Below are 22,318 nucleotides of genomic sequence, written 5' to 3'. Positions count from 1 at the left end.
ATGACATATAATAATAATCATCACAATCATAATTTTGCAAATAATTAAAATGGGAAAAATAGGAAAGTAGGAATAATGTTGCCCAACTTTAGGCATACTTGCAGATTACAGTTACCCCACATGTCCACTTCCTGTAAAATACATCATGACAATAGCATGTAATGTGGTATTAAATGCAGGAGTTGTTTTTTTCCATACAGTTATAATCACTGAAAAAGATGAAATATCGCCCCTCCTATCTTGCACCTTTTCACCTTCCGTCACTGCTAACAACAACTTCACCGTGCCATATCATGTCATGTCATGATGTTGTTTTTCTCACTCAGTGTATCTCTTGTGATCTTGGTTAAGGCAGTAAAAGAAACATCAATTTGCAATTTGTCCCATATTATGGCAATCTGTAAACTGCACAATGTGTGATTCAGCATATCGATGAAATGAAACCGATGTTGTTGTAACTACTGCAGTTTTCTCTGCTCTTTGTTTTTTGGCCTGGCTTCCTGTTAACCCCCACCCCCCCATTGGGGTGGGCCCAAGGGGGAGGAACTACGGTAAACTTGAACAAGTCAGGATCTCAGTACCACTAAGGCTCAAATTGTAGAGTAGTCGCAGATATTAGCAAAGGCTTTGCTTACTTGTCCACGCCAAAAGGAAGAATTTTTCTTGCAATGGCAGGTAAGACATCTGTGTGAGATTTTGACATAAGAAGAGATGAACGAGAGTGGTATGCATGCTTTAGGAAGAATGTAAACATGAGCACAGATGAGTTTGACTGTAAGCCATGCCCTTCTGCACAAGAGACTTCATTCTTTCGTTTTCATTACTAGCCTTACGGGAAAACCAAAATCACAATACAATCGTTTTTTTTATATGCTTCATGTCTGTTTGCACATACCATCAAGACTAATGATTAACCTCCAAGGTACTGTACATCACGTAAGAATCTTTTACTACAGTAGTGATTCCCTAAACTTTGTTCGGCCTTCATTGCGTATAGCTACCAGCCCTTGCTTCTGTTTGTGGGACTTCAATTTCGTCTCTCAGAAGAAAAATGTGTACTCTATTGGGTTGTGATCAGCTGACAGACTTGACATGAAGAACATTCTGTTTATTTGCTTTCAAAAAGTTGCTTTTCGAGTATGTTTTGTGTCATTATTAATGTATGCCTTCAGTTGACGAGCATTAGCTGAATGTGAGTGGATGCTGCTGTAAATCTCACAATTCATCTTTTTACCAGTCACATCATGTATTAAATACACATCCCCTACATACATCTCAAGTAAAATTCCGATAATTTGTAACCATCTCTATACTTTCCTCTATCTTGTATGATTTACAGTAGTTTATTTTTTTACTTCCACATCTCAATCTGTGTCAAATTGGCCGGTAGACTTCAACACTGCATTCTGTAGCAGTACCTTGTCACACACCTGAAAAAAAGCAGTGAAAATGATGGCTTTGATGCACGCCAGCGTGGAACTGGCTGCAACGAAAAGATTGTTTACAGCTGTGACGTTTTATCTAGATACTAAGATCCCGAAAGTGGAGGTACTTCATGGCTGTAATCCTTTACAATGATGGTAAAGGATAAATACAAGTTTTGTAAATTTGACATGCCAGAGAGCAAGTGCCTTTGTCAGGTTCCCCCTGTTCAATTTGAATTAAGGAAAAGACAAATAAATAAAATGAGGCTTCTGCAGTTTCCGCAGTCCGACGCTGTGGGCGTGTCAAATAACATTAGTATGGCCTACTACCCACAGAATGGTCACATTTTCCCCCATTTATACATTAACAATATGTATCAGTCTAGCATAACCTAACGTTAGCGACTTCAAGATGGGCTATCAATTAACATAGCAAACATAATATGTCATTTTGGTGGAACCCTTTTCCAATATTCTTCATTGGATCATCTTTTAGGTCTCTTATGTAAAGGCAAGGAGAATGAGACAAAATATTGGCATAGATAGAACAGGTTAGACAAGTAATCCAAAACAACAGGTTATCTTATGCATGTGCATGCATAAGTGCGACATTCACAACATCTTATGCCACTAAGAGTGAAACACGAGACCTAAACTGCAACCACAGAGCACAATTATTTGTTCTGAAGCAACTACTTGTTGGAATACTGAACATTTCTCACTCATTTCTCAAGAGTGTTTGCAAGGGTACGGGTTCTCCAGTTTCCTCCCACATTCCAAAGACATGCATGTTAGGCTCAGTGAAGACTCTAAATCAGGGGTGTCAAACTCCAGTCCTCGGGGGGCGCCCTCCTGCAAGTCTTAGAGGTTTCCTCGTCCAACGCACCTGATTCAAACGATCGGGATCGGGATTAGGCTCCCGCAGAACTTGCTGATGAGCTGATCATTTGAAGCAGGTGTGTTGCAGCAGGGAGAGATGGGAAACAGGCCAGAGGACAGCGGCCCTCGAGGACCGGAGTTCGACATCCCTGCTCTATATTATCCGATGTAACTATGAATCCTTGTCTGTCTTTATGTGGCCTGCACTTGACTGGCGTCCAGTCCAGTGTGTGTGCCCCTCTAACCCGCAACCCAAATGAAGACAAGCCCAGTAGAAAATGGATGGATGTCCGTGTATTTCTGGACCTTAGTGTCTATATTTTTATGTTTTCTTCCAGTACATCTTCAAAGGGTGAGACCAGATTTTGCGGACAGTGTATCCGAAGAGGTGCTCTTTCAACTTCTGGAAGATGTTCTAAAGGATGGCATCTTAAATGATGGTGAAGTAGAGCACATATGTCAGGCGAACAGCACCAGAGCAAACAAGGCACGAGCCCTCATCGGCACAGTGAAGGGGAAAGGCGAGGAATCCTGCTGGAAGCTGATCAAACACATTCAAGACAGAGACCCTTGCTTTGCAAAGCGTCTGCATCTGGATTTCGTTGAATCAATGGATATGAGATAAGGAGTAGGTTTTGCTTTTTTTCTGAATCATGCATGATACTCATAAGGTATATATCACAACCTGCTGCAGTTATATGTTGTATGTTTCTTATCTGATTGCCGACAGTTTCTCCAGAGTAGTCCCTGAAATCCTGGCATCGATTGTAATCTCCAAGTCACTCGACCGTTCGATTTCAGTTTTGCACTGAACTCTCCCAGCAAGATCCCCAAAAAGTTTCATTCATACCTGGTTTCAGAATAATAAAGTTTGGAAATCTGTGTGGCTGTCATTTATTGTTGTTTCCGAGTGAAATTGAAAATAAATCCATTGTTAGTACTCAACCATTCCACCCATCAGGTACTCGACTATCCCAGGTTGTCGAACAGCAGGTTTGATCCACGTATGAGGTACTTCACAATTAAAGCTGCACTGGGCAAGAATTCAACTTTAATAAAAAAATTTCACAACTCTTTTGATGAAACATGTAGATGTAGATGAGTAGACGTGCACGTTTATTTGGATAAGGAATGGCCCCAGTTTTTCGACCTACAACACGCCGTCTAATTTGGAACGTAACAGCCGAAATGGTGCGTTCCAATGCGGCCACACTCGGCTGAAAGCACATGCCGCTCCGCGATGATGCACACGTTCAAGAGCAGTATTCGATGAGGTGTAAGCTCACTCTCACGCCGAAGCTGTGCGGTGTCAGGACAATGCACGCGACTGCTTGGGAGGCAACCCCGAGACATGAGGATCGACGCAGGCTGGACGGACAGTAAGGAGCTAATGTTGTTGTGCTAACGCCTTTTGTTTTAAGGGCCTGAAGCTAGTTTTTGCTATTAGCCGTGCCGTTATCCTACTGTTAGCCGGGGAGGGATAAAGATCCATTCTTGCCTGATAGCTTGCCCGCAGCCAGTCACCGTCGGCCTTCCGAGAGTTGACACGAGTTTAGCGTAGCTCAATGTCCGAAATATAACCAGTCGGGGTTCGTGTGCGCATTCATGCTCTTGTCCGCTTCAGCTTGTGTAAGTGGAGAAGCAATCGCCACGGTATTTTTGATTTTGTGGAGGTGATCATGATGAGCTCACGTAAGCAGTCAATAGATCCAAACTATTGTGCAGAAGACTTATATACTTTCACAGGTTGAAGTGGACAAGAGTAGTAATGTGCATTGGTATTTTAGTGGCGATCGGCCGCCGTTTTAAACTACAGAACTGACAAAGCGAGCAATAGTACTCCCTCCCGTGACGTAGACCGCTGAGACCCAAAAAATGCTGAGCTCCAAAAGGGCGTGGGCCAATTTGTGGTAAATCTAATCACAAAAAAAGCCCTTAAATCACTACATAGTCTTTTTTGGGGAGCATTTAGTACTGATGTCATTTTTACATGCAAACCTATTATGTAAGTGCCAATGTTAAGCTCATCCAAGTGTATCTTTAAGGTCGATTTCTTGCCCAGTGCTGCTTTAAAATAAATTCTTGAAAATAGACTGTGTGACTATTCTCCAAAACTTACCAAATTTTCCAAAAATACTTTTAAGATTATTTTCACACTCTCATGCCACACTTTAGTGAGGCTCATACGTTGGTAGGTGTGTGCGTGCGTGTGTGTGCGCGAAGGCGAGCTTGTGTTTAGTGGAGCCTGCTACATTTCCCATAACCAGCCCACGCCCTCTCCCCTCTCTTTCCACGCAACTTTGGAAAGAAAAAACATTCGTCTTAGAGAATAGCAGAGACAACGAAACTCTTAACTGCGGTCAAGCCAGCCTCCACTCGAAAAGAGGAAGTCAAGCCCGCCGCCCCTAAATTCCTTTATATCAGGCATTACGGTAATAGGTCGCTGACGAGCCATCTCATCTCATTTTTAGCCATCTCAGGCGGGGGGCATTTTAAACAATACAATACAATTTTATTTATATAGCGCATTTCATAACAGCAAGAGCTGTAACAAAGCGCTTGACATACAAACAACAAAATAGCCATAATACAACAAAATGGAATCAATAAATGAACATAAAACACTATAAACACTACAAAATAGACACTCGAAAAGAGCCAAAAATTAAAGATCGAATCAAAAGCCACAGAATAGAAATGTGTCTTCAACCGGGTTTTAAAAATGGACAGAGAGGGGGCTTGCCTAACAACCAATGTGAGGTCATTCCAAAGGGAAGGACCAGCAGCCGAAAAGGCTCGATCCCCTCTGAGACTCCGCTTGGTCCTCGGCACCTCGAGCAGCGCCTGGTCCGCAGATCTAAGGCTGCGGGAAGGTGCATAGGAGTGGAGGAGCTCAGAGAGGTACGCCGGGGCCAGGCCATTTAATGATTTAAAGACAAATAGGAGAATCTTAAATCGAACCCTAAAATGCACTGGGAGCCAGTGAACGGAGGCCAGAATTGGAGTTATGCGCTCGATCTTCCGAGTTCCAGTTAGTAGACGGGCAGCGGCATTTTGGACCAACTGAAGACGTTTGAGAGAGAACTGGCTGACTCCAAAACTTCTGTCGACTGAAAATGACATCAGAACTGCTCAGGGCTCAGATAACGACCAATTACGGCTCAGCTTCATAACACAGGTCAGCTGTGAAAAAGGGGTGGATTTTTCTGCTTTACTCAAATTCCACAAACACAATATTAATCAGAATGCCTTGTTTCAACAAGTAGGCTTGCATAGAACATATTCTTGGAAAAGGTATGTTTGGGATGACTTAAAATATCTCAATGGATGCAAACATGTGTCCTACTACATGAAACTTTTACTACTACTACAAATACTACTGCTATGACAAATACTATTAATAGTAATAACAACAACAATAAAAATAAACAATAATTTTAAATTATTTTTTAAATCAGGCTAGATGACAAATTTGAAAAATTTCAGGCGACTTTTACTTTGAAATGCCACATCAGATTTGGGACCACTTTTGGTGGACAGCTGGGGTGGTTCAGTGTCCTCCAGAACTGGTCTGGTATCACGATAGCTAAAGGATCATTTTTAATCATTTTTTAAAATCAGGCCCGATGACAGTGAAATATGCATATTTCAGGGGACTTTTATTTTGAAATGCCACATCAGATTTGGATGTGACTTGTTATGGTGACAGCCGGGGTGGTCTAGTGTCATACAGAACTGGTCTGGTATCATGATAGCTAAAGGATAATTGTTAATGATTTTTTAAAAATCAGGTCTGATGACAGTGAAATATGTATATTTCAGGGGACTTTCATTTTGAAATGCCACATCAGATTTGGATGGGACTTGTTTTGGTGACAACCGGGGTGGTCTAGTGCCATACAGAACCGGTCTTGTATCATGATAGCGAAACGATAATTTTTCACGATTTTTTTAAACTCAGGCCTGATGACAGTGAAATGTGCATATTTCAAGAGGCTTTTATTTTGAAATGACACATCAGATTTCAAGGGGACTTTTTTTGGTGGACAGCTGTGGTCGTCTAGTGTCCTCCATAACTGGTCTGTTATTACGATAGTTGAAGGAATATTTGTAATGAATTTTTGAAATCAGGCCTGATGACAATGAAATGTGCATGTTTCAGGGTACTTTTATTTTGAAATGGAACATCGAATTTGGATGGGACTACCTTTGGTGGACAGCTGTAGGGGGTCTAGTGTCATTCACGACTGGACTGCTTTTCAATGTCAATTGGATTAGTTTGGATAAAAAATTAATACAAATTATACTTGCAGACATATCCATATTTCAAATACAGTGCATTATTTTTCAATGCATCTCAAGATTCAAATGAACCATTCTACATTCTCTCAGAATGGACTAGCTGCATTATAACAGAGAGCTTATTTAATATGCATTTGCGTCTTCCAAGAACAAGCCGCCAGACGTAGTATAATTTACGCATTTCATTAGTCCAACCGGCTACTGTGGGCCGAAGCCGACGCCAGTACAGTACAACAACCGTTAAGTTCAAAAAGTGTCACGGCTCCCTCTCCTTCGTCCTCCGCCGCTCCTCTCTCGCCCGCACCCGCTCCCATACAGCGACCCGCGCGATGCATTCATTAGCCCCGGAAACAACAACTCGCTCGGCAAAACACTATTTCGACCACAACACAGATAACCCAATTCGTTACAATGTGTATTTCTAACCCGAAGCATTGGCGTCCAGTTCAGCGTAATGGTGTGCTTTTATTTTGAATGGGGGCTTTCGCCCATCGTCAGCGACCTATTACCGTAATGCCTGATATAAAGGAAATTAGGGGCGGCTGGCTTGATTTTTTTCGAGTGGAGGCTGGCTTGACCGCAGTAACCTACTACCATCGTACGAACTCGTACCTCTCTTTCAAGCACTAGTTCGGCAATAGAGACTCTTGAACAATGGCTGGTGAGTTTTTTTTTTGCTTGTTTCTTTGTTATTTACTTCTTGAACTTTTCGTCTCTTCTTGAAGAAACTTTATTTCTTTGCTTTCATTTTTGCAAAGCTTCCGCGCCTCCGCGTCGGGTAGAGGGAAAAATCCGTAATGGGTTTACATGTAGCCAATAAACCTATTTAAAACACGAATATTGCCAGTATTCGAGTTTTTAAAAAGACGTAGTAATGAGAAAGTGGAGTAACGGATTTCGACAATGAAGAAAATTATCTTCCAATCTTCCAAACCGCTTATCCTATATAGGGTGGCGGGGAGTTGCTGGAGCCTATCCCAGCCGTCAATGGGCGAAGGCAGACTACACCCCGAACTTGTCGCCAGCCAGTCGCAGGGCACACATAGACACTGTCACTGAGCGGGAATCGATCCCACACAACTCAGGCGTGTGTACCACTACACTATCAGCGGACATTGAAGAAAATTAATTATTTCAAATTAATAGCAAATATACTACACCTTTAATATACGGTACTGTGGTCGTATTGAAACTAGCTCCTTCTATTAATTCTTAGAAGTGGAAAGGAATATTCCCAATTAATGTGACTAAACATTAATATTCAAGAGTGTGACCTAAATTGTGTTCATGATAACTGAAAAAAATAAAAATAAATACATATATATATATATATATATATATATATATATATATATATATATATATATATATATATATATATATATATATATATATATATTCATCTGATGGATTTTTTTGGTGTTGACGTTTTGTGGTCAATAATTATCTCTGCTGAAATATGCTTTTGTCATGTAAAAAAGGCATAGGCTTGAATAGCTTTAGCTTCATTCTATGCCTTTTCGTTTGGCTTGTTTCCTTGATAAACCAACCAACCAAACTACATGTTATTATCATTCCAATATCCTTAAGACTTGCAAAATACACATTGTGACTTAATGAATTCCCACTTCTGCAAGTAGCCTCCCAATTTAGCATTGTGTACTGTACTGTTAAATTGATAACCTGCTTCTGAGTGATTATCCTAATGCTGATCATTAAGTAACCAGTTTTATATTTCTGCAGCTTCGTGGCTAGGAGAGGTCTCAACTATGATAGTTCTATTGTGGAGAAAATCTCCTCAGTCAGCATCTACATTAGCCTAATCTGTGAAACTGTGTTGTGCATCGCCTTACAGACGAACTCGAGGCTGTGAGAACGAAGTTTGTGCAAAAGGTGACCGCGACTGTAATCGAACAACTTCTGGACAATCTTTTGGAAGGCGAAGTCTTGAATAGTGGAGAGCAGGAGGCCATCATTGAAGCCCACAACACCAGACAAAAGAGGGCTCGTGTACTCATTGACTCGGTGCGGCATAAAGGTGACGAGGCAAGTTGGAAGATGATCACTTACCTTCGAAAAATGGACCAAACGCTCTTCAAGGAATTGGGCCTCCCCAGCGAGCCTCCCCATGGTAAGCTGACGAGGTTCAGAGGAGGTGCTCGTCTCGATATAAAATGACACCCTCTTTGATTCCATTTGAATGCAAACGTTGTGTGTCTCGCTGTCTCCAGCTGCCTCAGAGGTGGAGCGCCAGTGGTCCACCACAGTCATCCCCTCCAAAAAGACCTTTTGGAATTCCAAGAAGAACGACCCAAAGGTTTTTTCACACCATCCACTTTCATAGAGGAATTGTGTAACTTCTGCTATTTTAACTAAGAAATTAAGGATGGAAGGAGATGTAAGAAATGTGCATGGAATTCTCCTTGGTTTCTGTATCCTCTTCCTCCTCAACAGAGTTTAGTGAAAAATAATTTTTACTTTTTTTTTTTTTGCAACCAAAATCCAATGAAAATATCTCCTAATATAGTGTGCCCACTGTTCCACGGCTGTAATGTGATATAGCTCTATAGCACTATATTGCAGATTTTTTGGGGGGGAGTGAAACCAATTTGTCAGGGAAATCTGCAGTTAATAATGATCCTTTTTTGGGGGGGAGGGGGTGGGGTCTTTTGGCACAATACTTACTTTAATGCCCTCTCATGTGGGCAAAGAGAGCCACTGTTTTCTGATGCACTTAGTCATTTCGTGAATTGGATATTGGAGAGAATCAAAACATGAGATCATGCAGGCAGGAGCTGTTGTCAGCAACAGCTCACAACAAGAACACGCACAAAGTCTCACTCGCCACACCCCATCCCACTAGGCCCCGCCTCTTAAAGAAAACAACTAACCCATAGACCCCTGCACTACAGTATGTACAGTATTTTCTGTACATGTAATGCTTGCAATTTTTTTTTTATTCAAATACCTTCGTGTCTAATAAAGTGGGTTTATTGGGTTTATTATTTTAATTTATTATTAAAATTATAATATAGTAAGTATGACGTAATTATTATGTAGACGCAAAATATTTTCTGTTTTATAATTGTCCCAAAAATACTACAGTTCTGAGTTAATCCACTTGTTTTTATCCATCTCTGGGGGGGGCGGTCATTTTGTCACTACTGTCGACTGAAAATGACATCACAAATACCCGGGGCTCAGGTAACGACCAATCACGGCTCAGCTTTAGAAAACAGGCGAACTGTGATTGTTCGTTCCCTGAGCCCTGGGTAGTTGTGATGTCATTTTCAGTCGACAGAAATGACAAAATGGCCGTCCCTTGAGATGGCCAAAAAATGGGGTGGATTTTGCTGCTGAACTCATATTCCACAAACGCAATATTAATCAGAATGCCGTGCTTCAACTAGTGGGCCTGCTGGGAACATATTCTTGAAAAAAATATGTTTGGATTGATTTCCCCCTCTTTAAAATGGGCATTTTAACGCATGCATGCTGACTTTCTTTGTTCAAATTTGCATCTTTTTTTTAGATCTACCCCGTGACCCGTGAGTCCATACAAAGTCGCGTAGCTCTGCTCATCACCAATATCAAGTTTAAGGAGGATTGTTATGATAGACACGGAGCCGAGGCAGACGAGCGTAACATGGAGAGGCTGTTATGTGGTTTAGGATACGAAGTGGTCAAGTACACCAACCTTACTGGAAAGGTAGCAAACACTTTTTAAATAAAAATCAAAAAAATCTGTTTTCTGAGTGACTGGCACACTTGCCTTGGTTCTGGCAGGAAATCGACGAGGCCGTCATCAACTTCTCCAAACATCCTAAACTCAAAGACACAGACAGCGTGTTTGTGGTGATCATGTCTCACGGGAAATTGGGATCGGTCCTCGGCGTCAACTGGAACAAGATGCAAACGGGGGACGAAGAAGATGTGTTTGTCACTGCTAACATTTTCGAACATCTGGGCCCCAACAAGTGCAAAGCCCTGCTGGATAAACCCAAGATCATCATCATCCAAGCCTGCAGAGGAGGTGGTTGAACGCGGCGGCGCTCGGATCGTAGACACGTTTTCCATTCGTCGTCATTGTAATGACGTCACGTGAATGTTATTACGCGTGTCTGTTTCAGAGGAGAAAGGGTCCGTGCTCATCAGTGATGGCGCAAAGGGGCTGGCGTGTGATAATACCAAGCAGGCGGGTCCGTCCGCGTCTGGTGATGGCGGCTGCATCGTGGAGGATGGCTATAAATTTGTGCACAAAGAGAAAGATTTCATCGCTCTTCTCTCTTGCACTCCTGGTCAGTGCATCCCCTCCTATCTATTGTGTACATGTGACTCAATAAAGAAGACCACAAAGACACCGAAATGAGCAACGTAGTAATGTAATGCGGCCTAACCTTTCGATGTCGAATTTTCACATATCTGTACTTCACTTCATTATTCAGGGTGTCCAAATGTCACTGTAGTCTTTCATTTCATTCCAGGTTTTATTTGGAGAGATGTGAGCCCATCAGCATTTGACAGCTTAAAGGGTAAGTCAACCCCAAAATGTTCTTTACAAGAACACGTTCTATGCAGCCCCGCTAATCCAAACACGGCATTCTGATTGATATTACCTTTGTGGATATGAGTTTAGCAGTAAAAATCCACCCGTTTTTGTCCAGAGGCGGCCATTTTGCCACTTACTGTCGACTGAAAATGACATCACAGTTGGTCAGGGCTCAGGTAACGACCAATCATGACTCGGCTTCAGAAAACCGGTGAGCCGTGATACTCTATTAATCTGAATGCCGTATGTAGACTACTGGAGGCGCATAGAACATATTATTGGATAGAACATTTTTGGGTTGACTTCCCTTTAATTATGAGAAAAGAGAAACTATATCAGCATTCTACACAGGGGTGTGGGGGCACTATAAATACGAATACTCGTATTGACTTTCTCTTTAAGTTTTACAGTTTGTTTATGCATAACTCAGCATCAACAAAAGCTCAATTCTGCGGAGTGTGATAGAGCTTTACCCATACTGACTTACGGTTGTTCCAAGGCTTCAAATGCAAGATTATGATGCACAACAACCTCTAGTGTAAATTTGACTATGTGGTAGAGGAGTGTGACAGGCATACAACTTCTTGAACTGGAGCTGAACTGCATTAGAAAACGTATTGCCAGGTGGAAATTTCAAAACCATGTTCTAATGTTAATTGGCGAGCCATGGGCAAGTCAATACGTGTATAAAAACTGCAACGCCTAAGTTGTCAAATTCTGATGGCCTCACGCCTCTCCTGAAGTGTATGGTGACTTTTGGGAACACCCCGGCTCGAGTCATCTGATAAATTGTGAGATGTGTTTTTTTTTGCACCGTCCCCTGCCCTCCCCTGTAGATACCGTCTCATACAGGCACACACAGGATGGTGCTTTCCTAATTCGGTATATCATTGATGCCCTGAACACTTTTGCATTCGAGGAAGACATTGAGGAACTTTTCAGAATGGTAAGTTATACACAATGCTCATCTGAATGTTTAATCCTGCAAGGAGGGCAAATTCGAGACACTTCATGTACAAACTGGATTTTTGGGCTACCACAAAACGAATATTAAAAGGGAAACGTAGCTCACGCAAGTCTGTGCCCCTATCATCACACAGAATGTAGTGTTTATGTTTCTTGGGGACTGCACCTTTAATCTCATGATGTTTTTGTTTCAACCACGCAGGTCATGCGACGCTTTGAAAGATTGCCGCTTGTGATCCAAAAACAGATGCCAACAAAAGACAGATGCACTTTGTCAAGGCGCTTCTACCTCTTTCCAGGCATTTGACACCCGACATCACTTCACAGGAGCACATCATACACCTGACATCACTTCACAGGAGCACATCATTGTCATATTGTGGCACCGTTCGTAATGAAAACTTCGTAATGAAAACTAAGTGGGAACATATTTACCTTTTTCCATTCTACCGGTCCTTCCTCGAAACAGCCTGGTTCCACCCAGTGTGCTCGCCTTTTGTAAGAATAATAATGCATTTTATTATTCAGGTGTTTGATTTTTATCATTAGGCCAACTTGCTTGGTGTGCTTTGCTTTCACATATGTATGTTAATTGCTCACACACACACACAGACAAAACAAGTTCATAGTGTTCCAGCTGCTTTCGCTCCCCTTTCCCTTAGAGCTGGAACACCTTTGTTATCAGGGACACCGAAGAAAAATAAAAAGAGAGGGTGCGCAGGAGCCGGGCAGAGGGTTTTAGGAACTGTAATGGTACACTTCCCTGCGCTCTCCTTGCAAGTAAAAAGACAATATTGTTGTTGAGTGTCTTCTCTCCTCATTGTGTGCATTGTTTATGAATGTCTCACTTGGCGTGAACCTGACATTAAATTGGTCCTTCGAGCCGGATCCCTATATGCCGGAAGGTTTCCAGCCGTCGAGTCAACCTCCAGGTAAAGTCCGTGGCCACGGCTCTAAGACCCTTTGTGGGACTGGTCTTTGGCTCCACTTCTGGGAACTGAAGGCTGACGGGAAGCCGGAGGAGTGAAGACATCTCTGGGTGAGTAGGAAACTCACAACACTCGTGGATGAGTGAATTGCGCGCTGGTAAAAAAAACCTTGACAATACTAGTGCCTGGTCAAGTAGTAAGACAGAGTAAGTCTATAAAACTGTAAGACAGAGTAAGTCTTTAAAACTGTGTAAGCCTTGAGAATACTAGTCAATGTCAAGGTAAAAGACAGAGTAAGTCTATAAAACTAAGGGCGACGGTGTCCTGTACGTACTTAAACTCCGTGAAAAAACAACGCTGGGGCTCGCAATGGAAGTAAGCGCGTGTAGTTTGGTAAGTAGTAAAGTACTGTAACAAACTGAGTTATCTTTGTTGTGGTTGAATTTGTGTTTTGCAGAGTTATGTTGTTTCCGAGCCTGATGAATGCGTCGCGCGGCTCGCTGGATGGGAGGGGGTGCGGGCGAGAGAGGAGGGGAGCGGAGGATGAAGGAGAGCGAGTGTGTGACTGGGTGGATTGAGTGGTTGTTGTACCTATGTTGGCGTCGGCTACGGCCCACAGTAGCCGGTTGAATGAATAAAAACGCGTTCATTGAACTATGACTGATTGCGTATCATTGGGAGTCGCTACCGTACTATGTGGCGCGTTTTGAAGGTGTTTGAAGCGTTTCCACAGCGGGTTTGAATAGTAAATTAGCCAGCCAATGATCCTTAAAAAGCCTCTGCCGTTAGCGTCTCTACCGCAGCGACGTCAATCACGGACGCTTTTTTTTTTTTTTTCGGTCGGGGGGCGGAACGGGGCCGGGGGGCGACAATGTTTATGAATATGGCCGGGGGGTCGCGGCCGTAAGGGTATCCAGGTCAAGGGTGGAGGGTCACGGCCGGACGGGCAAAAAATGGTCAGCTCTGCGAATTAGTCTGATGCAGTTCAGGTGAGTGTGTCAGTCTCTGCTGCAGAGATAAGCTCCCCCTACTGCCACCCTCCAGCACTGCACAGAGAAGGAAGGGGAGAAGCGGGAACTGCGGCGCAACAAAGCAACAGCGAACACGGACCACGACATATAGCCTTCAAATCTGGCCTTCATTTCCACGGAGACGGGCCCTGAGTGAAGGCCGATTTGGTGCACACTTTTGTAGCCTACATCGCTCCTCCCTTCTTCGTCACCCTTCTACACTTCAACCCATCAACGTCTTTTCCACCAGCTAAGCACATCGTAGCTGCCTTGTGGTGGCAAATTTGACAATTTACTGATTAGCTTTTACTCTTCCAGAAAAACTCCAAGTTGCACTAAATTAGAGTTTGGGGAAGTTCCATGGCACCAGTTTGAGTCGTCAGATCCATTCATGTTGTTGACCAGGAATTCACAATGTTTATCGTTTCTGTAAAAAAACTGAACTATGCCCTGTGTGCCAAGACCCGTCTGTGACTCCGCCTTTAGAGTACTGTAAATGATGGTCAGAGAGATACACAAGCGCTCTTTTTTTTTTTTCTTTTTCCAGACATTCTTTAATTGAAAAACAAGAAGAGTCAAAAAAACAAAACCATGTCATCACGACACAACACAAAGGCAGCAGGTCGAGTAGGCAACATGGTAACACGGTCGCAGTCGATGACTTTTGTTGCTGTTGTTTTTTTTTACAGGATTACTTTGACTTCATGCTGACATCTTCAAGTGAGAACCAACCGAACAGGCGTTTAAAACTTGAGGATTATCAAAAGACACACAACGGGGTCATCAATTACACATCTCACCAGGGCAGACACGTTGTTTTTTTTAACACACTGGCAGTGTTTAGAGAGCCTACATAGTACAAAACAAGAAAAGTGTCAAGCAGTCCTTTCACTCAACACTCGACATGTTGTGACAAAACAACCTGGCTCCTTCTCCGCATGCACTCACGTACGCACTCACCACTAGAGCAAACACAGTCTGAGCCCATGATGATGAGGGGAAGTTGAGAACATCTAAGGGCAAGAGCATTTTTGCCTGTGAGATCCGTTTGCAATACAATCAGAGTTTTACATCAAACTTAACCATGCAGGATTTTTGTTGTTGTTGTTTCGCTAAGGAGGTAGAGGAAGTACAGTGATATTAGGGCCACCCAGAAAAGAAAAGGATTAAAAAAAAACACTTCAGAATTAAACCTTTGTAGAAGTTCATACAGTTTCATGATTAAAGTACTAATTTGAAGAGAATGAAGAAGTACAATTTTGAGAAAAAAATAGATATTCAACATTCAAATCACTTTACAAGAATAAAATCAGTCAAAATTGAAGTTGTATTTTCGAGACGAAAACAATTTGTACGAGATTAATCACAAATTGTATACTTTGGAGAAAAATAATTACACAACAATAAAGTTGTATATTTTCATGAATGAAGAAAAATGAAATTGAAGTTGTATTTTTCCAAGAATATGTCTTAATTAAACAAGAATAGATAAAAGATAAATACTTAAAAAGTAGTACTTTTCAGGGTCAGTCATAATTTTAGGAGAATTAAGTAGTATTTCTTTTAGATATGTCGTAATTGTACAAGACTGCAGTTGTCAAAGATTTTCTACACAAAAACACATTTGAGAGTTTCTAAATATATTTTTGAGAAAAAATGCACATTTGAGATGAAACGTTAGTTTGAAATAAAATGAAAAAAATATTACATGGTCATATTTATTAACTATCTATCTATCTATCTATCTATCTATCTATCTATCTATCTATCTATCTATCTATCTATCTATCTATCTATCTATCTATCTATCTATCTATCTATCTATCTATCTATCTATCCATCTATCCATCCATCCATCCATCCATCCACCTGTCTGTCTGTGAATTGTTCTTCATCATGATCCAAAATGCTGACTGTCATTCTCACAGTTTGAAAATACTTAGTTACCTAGTTAAGTATTTAACTCATTCACTGACAGACATTTACCTAGTGTTTGAAAAAAAAAAAAAAAATTCATGGGATTGAATGGCTGGACTGTGAAAAGACAAATAAATTCGTCAATGGCAGTGAATGAGTTAAGTACAATAGGAATGACATCATCTCCATTTCTCATCCCTGCAACAACTACAACCTGCTTTCGGCAGCAAAGTGTACCATATTAATCAACAACGACATAATAAATTTGCTTTTTTTAAGCATATTGAATCAGCAATTGAACATGATATTATTTTGGGGTTGTTTTGATGTTGATGTTCAACGGTATATGATAGCAATAGTACCATCTTGAAAGGTCCAATGTTTGGTAACCCAAGCAAGATCTTTTTTTTTTTTTCCTGAAAAGCATTGATTTTGGAGATGTGGGGATTGTATTTTTGTTTGACAGCTAGGATATGACTTATCTTTCAAAAATATATAATCTCGAAAATATGTAACTTTTCTGTTGAAAACATACAATTTCATAAGCATATTGCAACTTCTCTTTGCGTAATTTTGTTTATTCTTCTATTTGCCGTGGCCCTTCTAGAGTTCCAATGATCACATGACTCATTTATTGACACCGCCATGCTGGCAGGATAGGAGCAAAAGATTTACAGCGTAGAGCAGTGATAAAATTAACGTTTGTCGGTTATTATGAGGCATTGTGGGACTAAATCAGTCAATCTGACCAGTACAAGGCTTTTGTTGATGGTATCATGCCACGTCTGCGCCAATGCAACAAAAAACCGTTTACATTTGGCACAGTGCATTGTGAGTTGCGTAACGTCAACATCCGAAACTCTATACTCCTTTGTGGACAGATAGTTAAAAACAGTAAAAACTGTCGGCTTTGAAAAAAAAAAGAACAACCATGTAGCCTGTTACGTTGCTCACACACAAAACAGACAACTCAGTACATCGGCATCCTTGGAATGTATAGAGTGTTACATTATGCCTGTAGCAACTTCTTCCACACAAGAATTCACTTAGGGGGAAAACATCATATCGTTGACAACGCACAAACATTTGTTGCAGCACCGCACATTTTTACAAAACTCATGCCACATGTCGCCATCGTGTCAGATGGGTGGGGAAGGAAATGACACGCCGTGTGCCGAAAATTGCGAAATACATTTGCATTCATGGCAAATGGGAAAGTGAAAGTGTGTCTGTTTTTGCTGTGAGTGCCTGTGTGTGTGTGTGTGTTAGCAGATGTTTAGGCCAGCGTGCCACCCACGGCGGATGCAATGATAATTCCCAGAATCACACAGCATATAATAATCATTATTTTCTTCTATTCAACCAGGAAAAGAAGACGAGAGAGCATCAGTCGTCCAGGGCAGCGAGTAGGGAGCAGAAGACAACATGTTAGAAACTTGTTCAAAACACACATGCTATTCTACTGCACAGCAGCAAAAATATTGGGACTCTGAATGACTTCATATGTTGTACATGGAAACAATGTATTCCACCAGCTGTTTGAAGCAACTCCCATTTGAAGTTTACCGTCAAACTAAACATCAGACACGGTGAATTACATGTGTATGAACAAATGAACGACCACATAAGTTTCCCTTAAAGTCCAGCTAACACATAATTGGAAATGCCGCAGCTAACGAAACTAGCATCGATGTTGCGTTAGTTATCTTTGAATTTCAACTTACAAGGACCGAGCAAACCTGTGCAAAGGACGAATATCACTGTAGCTTAGTTGCGACAGTCTTCCATGTATGATTATGTTGCCACCTGGTCGCCAGGCATGCACATCAGACAAAGAAGGCTCACTAAATGAATGCATGAAATCACAATGCACAATCTCTTCAATTCTTTACATTCCATTTCATTACATTATACTGTATGGTTTATAAAAGACAACACTGTAAAGTGCTATTTTTCCTATCAGAATCATGTTACAACTATACAGGATATTTAATTATATCTTTGAGATTCAATTTTACAAAGCATTTTAAAAAATGAATTCAGTTAACTCAGTTTTATTTAGTCCCTGTGGCAGATATAGACTGTGGTGTGTGTGTGTTTTTGTACTTTCCTAACTCAGTTCTCAAACCATAAAGGCATACTCGGGTAACTCAGGAGATGTTGACCTTAAGCAGTGTCCCGATACTTTTGCCCGTTTCGTGAGTCAAAAGAACAATAAGACAAAAAACTCCACACATTATTTACTTATGATGTTTCCGGAGTGTTTATGCTTACAAATGCATGCAAAGCATTTTGTTCATTTCTACGTGAACAATTTCCAAACTAGAGAGTTTGCTCATGCAAGTTGCACCGCACATCAAGGAGACATTAAGCATTTTTGTAGCACCATTTAAATGAGCGCCCAAGTGTCTTCAGAATAGGTCTGTGACATTCTTCAGTCAAAATTTTAAGAACGTGATCAAAGATTACAACGCATTTCATATGCAATCTCTGGATGAGAACACTTTGTTTTGGGGAGGCGGATCCGTCTCATGCAAATGCCGAATATGACGACCGGGGGCTGGGCTAGAGCATGCATTGAAGCGAGCCTACTGAGTGTTGCCAATTGAGCAACTTGGTTGCAAAATTGAGCAACTTTCCAACTCCTGTAATGACTGACATGATTTGTGTAAATGAAGCATTGAGAAACAAATCTAGCCACTTTTTGAAGTGCAGTTTTCAGGAAATTATTGGACTCCACATCTAGATTGCACATTAATACTGTGTTGACAAAGTAAGATAAAACAAAACAAAGAATAGTAGTCTACAACATGATGGAAATATGCTGAAGAAGATGAAGCGATGGCCTCGTGGATATTTTCAAAATAGCTGAAGCTAGCGAAGCTAGAGAGGATAGCCGCTATGCTCTTCCATGCTTAGTTGACAATCAGTTCAACCCCTAGTGCCAAGCCACCAATGTCTAATTTAACCACATCCATTTTCAGAAATAGGCAGATAACTAAAAGTTTACTTAGTTGCTTAATTTCACACTTGGCACTCTTAAGGCGCAACTTTGCGTATACTGTACAAACAATTAAAAGTACATTTTCAAAAATAATGTTCCCCTTTAAGCTTGTTTTTGTGCATTTGTGTAGGCGGGGAAAAACATGCAAAAGCTCTGCAGGAGTCGCGCATGTTACAGGCGTATTGCAGGTGTGAAAATCAAGAAGTGGGAAATCTGCGTTGTCTTTTAAACATTACAACAATGAAGGCTAATTATATACAGTATCGGATCACTTTCTTTGCAAGCAGCACTTTTCCATTTATAGCTTGCGAACAATAAAATGGGGCTGGTTCTGATCGTCCAAGGGGCCGGATTGCTCTGGGAGTGTCTTCTTTGCGTCCTAACTGAGGCCAACCGCCAGACAAATTATGAGGATGCTCAAACAAGCAGCAATACAACCTCCTATCAGGATCATCTTCTGCATGGGGGAGAAATGGGGCGAGGCAGACAGAAGACACGCCATGTCAGGAATGTTTCAGAGCAAACACAGGATAGCGTGACGGAAGGTTCAATCTAAGGTGAAATGCTGGACCACCTTGCAAATTAAAATCTGTACAATTAATAAAAACAAATCCTTGGTGGATATCCGCTTTATTTTCCAAGATCACTGTTATTCATGACTCTATCTACTGACCACGTTTACGGGACAATGACTAACTCAAGTCATTTTTACAAGGGTGAAAATATTTGGCCTTAAAGTGGGAGTCAACCTCCCAATAATGATTTGCAATAATATGTTCTATGTGTCTTCATTAGTCCGAACATGGCATTCTGATTAATATTGCGTTTGTGGAGTAAAATCACACCCCTTTTCAGCCATCTCCGGGGGCGGCCATTTTGTCACTTCTGTCGACTGAAAATGACATCACAGTTGCTCAGGGCTCAGGTAAGGATCAATCACGACTCACCTGTTTTCTGAGCAACTGTGATGTCATTTTCTTGTCGACAGCAAATGGCCGCCCCCTGAGATGTATTTTGCTGCTTAACTAATATTCCATAAACACAATGTTAATCAGAATGCCATGTTTAGACTAGCGAAGATGCCTAGAACATATTCCTGCAAAGAACATTTTTGGTTTGACTTCTTTCTTTAACCCGAAAGGCCAAAGGTACAATCCTTCATCTTCTTCTACTTCTTCTTATTCTTCAGTGAAATTGATTAGTAATAATAGTACGATACTACTACTAATAATAATAATAGTACGATACTATCGTACCTATTATTATTAACAAATGCTTTACAGGTATTTGTTTTTATTTAACTTGGAGATAGATATGATACTGTGCTGAGTCTTATGTGATTGGCTGGCAACCAGTTCGGGGTGTACTCCGCCTACTCCCTGGAAACAGCTAGGATAGGCTCCAGCATGCCCGCCGCCGTTGAGGATAAGAGGTCAGACGATTTCTCAGTCTCATAACCGTGACTTTGACCTTCCTGTTTTGAGTTTGCATGTTCTTCCCGGGCTGGTTCGTGTTAGTGCAAGCGGTCCTGAAAGACATGTCCGCCGGGTGTGAAGCTGCCATAGATAGAGCTTTCCATTTGCATCACGGTGACTATACACACATGCTCCACATGCAGAGCGTCAACTACAGCATGACGCGCATGCAGACAACACTTACACAACAACAACCACAAAGGCCACATGCTCGTCGTCCGTCACGTTCGCTGGGCGCTTGTCACTCACCCTCCGAGCTTTACTCTGGTATTTAACTGCCTTCTTAGTGTCTGAAACGGCCCTCTCCACATAGTCTACCGAGTGCTCCACATTGTACTCTATGCGATCTATCATCTCTCCCTGGGAGAGGGCCGGAGGGGCAGGAAAGAGGGGAGAGGATGTTTACAGAAAAGGGAAGGAACCAAGGAAGATGATAAGGAAAGAAGAGGGAGGAGGAGGAAAAGAGAGAGGGGCCGGGGCGGGGAGAGAGAGAGTTAGTTTCCGGATTTTGTGAGTGCCTCTCACCCGCCTGCTGGTCTTTTTAAACTTCTTGCACTTGGGGATGGTGTCTTTTGCTTCCTCCACATAGTCCTGTGCCTCCCACACAATGCGCTCTATGTTGTTCACCAGCTCGCCCTGCACAAAAAATAAAATAAAATAAACAACGGCAGTTAATGCCAATGCTGGGAACTGACCAAGTACAATTACTGAACTATGTTGTACTGAATTGTGGAGATATACTGTAGCGTGAAACAGTTTGTCACTATTTGGGCTTTCCACATTTTTGTGGGGTGTGGCTAAAAGACCGCCGAGTGCTCCACTTTGGAGACCGGTATGAGGTGCCTCTTCCTCACTAAGAACTTGCGCGCCTTTGTTCACATTTGCAATTACAACCTGGAGTTTGTCCTTTGGCTAGTCCGGTGGTCTCGTTGTTCGTCGTGAGTGTGCACATATCACATAGACAAAGGTAGAATAGCAAGGAGGATTTTTTTTTTTTTTTAAGTCCATTTTTTAAGGCCAATTTGACCAATTTGCACAGAGATTTAGGCTGGTTTGGCCACTTTAGCCCACCTCGTTGTCATGGCATGACATGGCAGTTTGGGTTGGGGACCCGGGCCCTCTGGAGAAGGAGAAGAGGGAGAGCCAGAAAGGGCCCCCGTTTATAAACATGCTTTTGGAGATTTTGTTGCCAGATATGAACACCTAAAACTTGATTGGAATAGTTTAACAAGTAAAATGATTTTGAAAAGAATAAATGATGCAAAATATGGAGGTACTGTCAATTTTAAACATTTGAGTGTAAAACAGAGCTTAGAAGTGGCTCAAACATTCGTAAAAAGAAAAACCATGATCACAGAGAGGATGAAATATATAATGTGGCTTATCGCCACGGGTAGGCTCCCTACGAGAGCCATGGTTTCATGGAGCTGCAATGTGAAGACAACAAAATGTCCTCTCACTAATTGTGTGGAAAAAGAAACGCAAGAACACTTATTGATTGAATGTTACAGAGCTCGGGATGTGTGGGTAGCTATGGAAAATATTGGTTTAAAAATCAAAATCAATTATGTCACTATTATGTATGGACTAATTGATGATGACATACCTCCCAAAGAAAAAGAGCTTTTTCAAACAATCATTTAGATTGCATGTGCTTTTATGTGGAATACCACGAGTACTATGAGTATAAAAATGATAAGCAGTGATATCGTAGTTAAACAAATACTTGTTTACTTGCGAAAAGAAAGAAAAAAAGGACACAAAAAAGAATTACCCCTAGCACAAATTGGACTCTTGAATGCCCATGAGACCTTTTTTGAGAATACTCTCTGTATAGTAATCTTTTGAATCACTGTCTTTTTT

At 41.5% G+C, this 22,318-nt stretch overlaps 2 protein-coding genes across 5 annotated transcripts in view; one reads left to right on the top strand and one right to left on the bottom strand.

Moving 5' to 3' along the window:
• Window positions 1–7,116: 7,116 nt before the first annotated feature.
• LOC147145080 (caspase a-like) lies at window positions 7,117–12,912 on the top strand. The gene is made up of 8 exons (XM_086035248.1): window positions 7,117–7,266; window positions 8,461–8,736; window positions 8,837–8,922; window positions 10,138–10,314; window positions 10,392–10,638; window positions 10,736–10,903; window positions 11,991–12,100; window positions 12,323–12,912. The coding sequence occupies exons 1-8, from the start codon at window positions 7,260–7,262 to the stop codon at window positions 12,425–12,427; spliced, it is 1,176 nt and encodes a 391-aa protein (XP_085891374.1). The 5' UTR covers window positions 7,117–7,259; the 3' UTR covers window positions 12,428–12,912.
• Window positions 12,913–15,771: 2,859 nt separating this feature from the next.
• stx1a (syntaxin 1A (brain)) overlaps window positions 15,772–22,318 on the bottom strand; it is a 69,643-nt gene continuing 63,096 nt past the window's right edge. Inside the window, exons 9-11 of one of the 4 annotated variants that reach the window (XM_086036652.1) lie at window positions 20,981–21,091; window positions 20,705–20,815; window positions 15,772–17,330 (exon numbers count right to left, since the gene is read on the bottom strand). In XM_086036652.1, coding sequence (XP_085892778.1) covers window positions 17,253–17,330; window positions 20,705–20,815; window positions 20,981–21,091 — 300 coding nt within the window. In that variant the 3' untranslated portion in view covers window positions 15,772–17,252. Of the gene's footprint in view, window positions 19,438–20,704; window positions 20,816–20,980; window positions 21,092–22,318 lie in introns of those variants that run through there. The other 3 variants (XM_086036655.1, XM_086036654.1, XR_015087572.1) reach the window with 3 other exon arrangements.

This window comes from Filicampus tigris, chromosome 7 (assembly GCF_054856515.1).
Source record: "Filicampus tigris isolate MCC_2025a chromosome 7, RoL_Ftig_1.0, whole genome shotgun sequence".
Classification (NCBI taxonomy): Eukaryota; Metazoa; Chordata; class Actinopteri; order Syngnathiformes; family Syngnathidae; genus Filicampus; species Filicampus tigris.
Note: the sequence above shows the minus strand (reverse complement) of the source record. Positions and strands in the feature narration are given on the sequence as shown.

Excerpts from the sequence above, each read along its gene's own strand:
- LOC147145080 (XM_086035248.1), top strand. Across the intron at positions 8,737-8,836 it reads CCCCAGCGAGCCTCCCCATG|CTGCCTCAGAGGTGGAGCGC; the intron begins GTAAGCTGACGA and ends CGCTGTCTCCAG. Across the intron at positions 10,315-10,391 it reads ACACCAACCTTACTGGAAAG|GAAATCGACGAGGCCGTCAT; the intron begins GTAGCAAACACT and ends TGGTTCTGGCAG.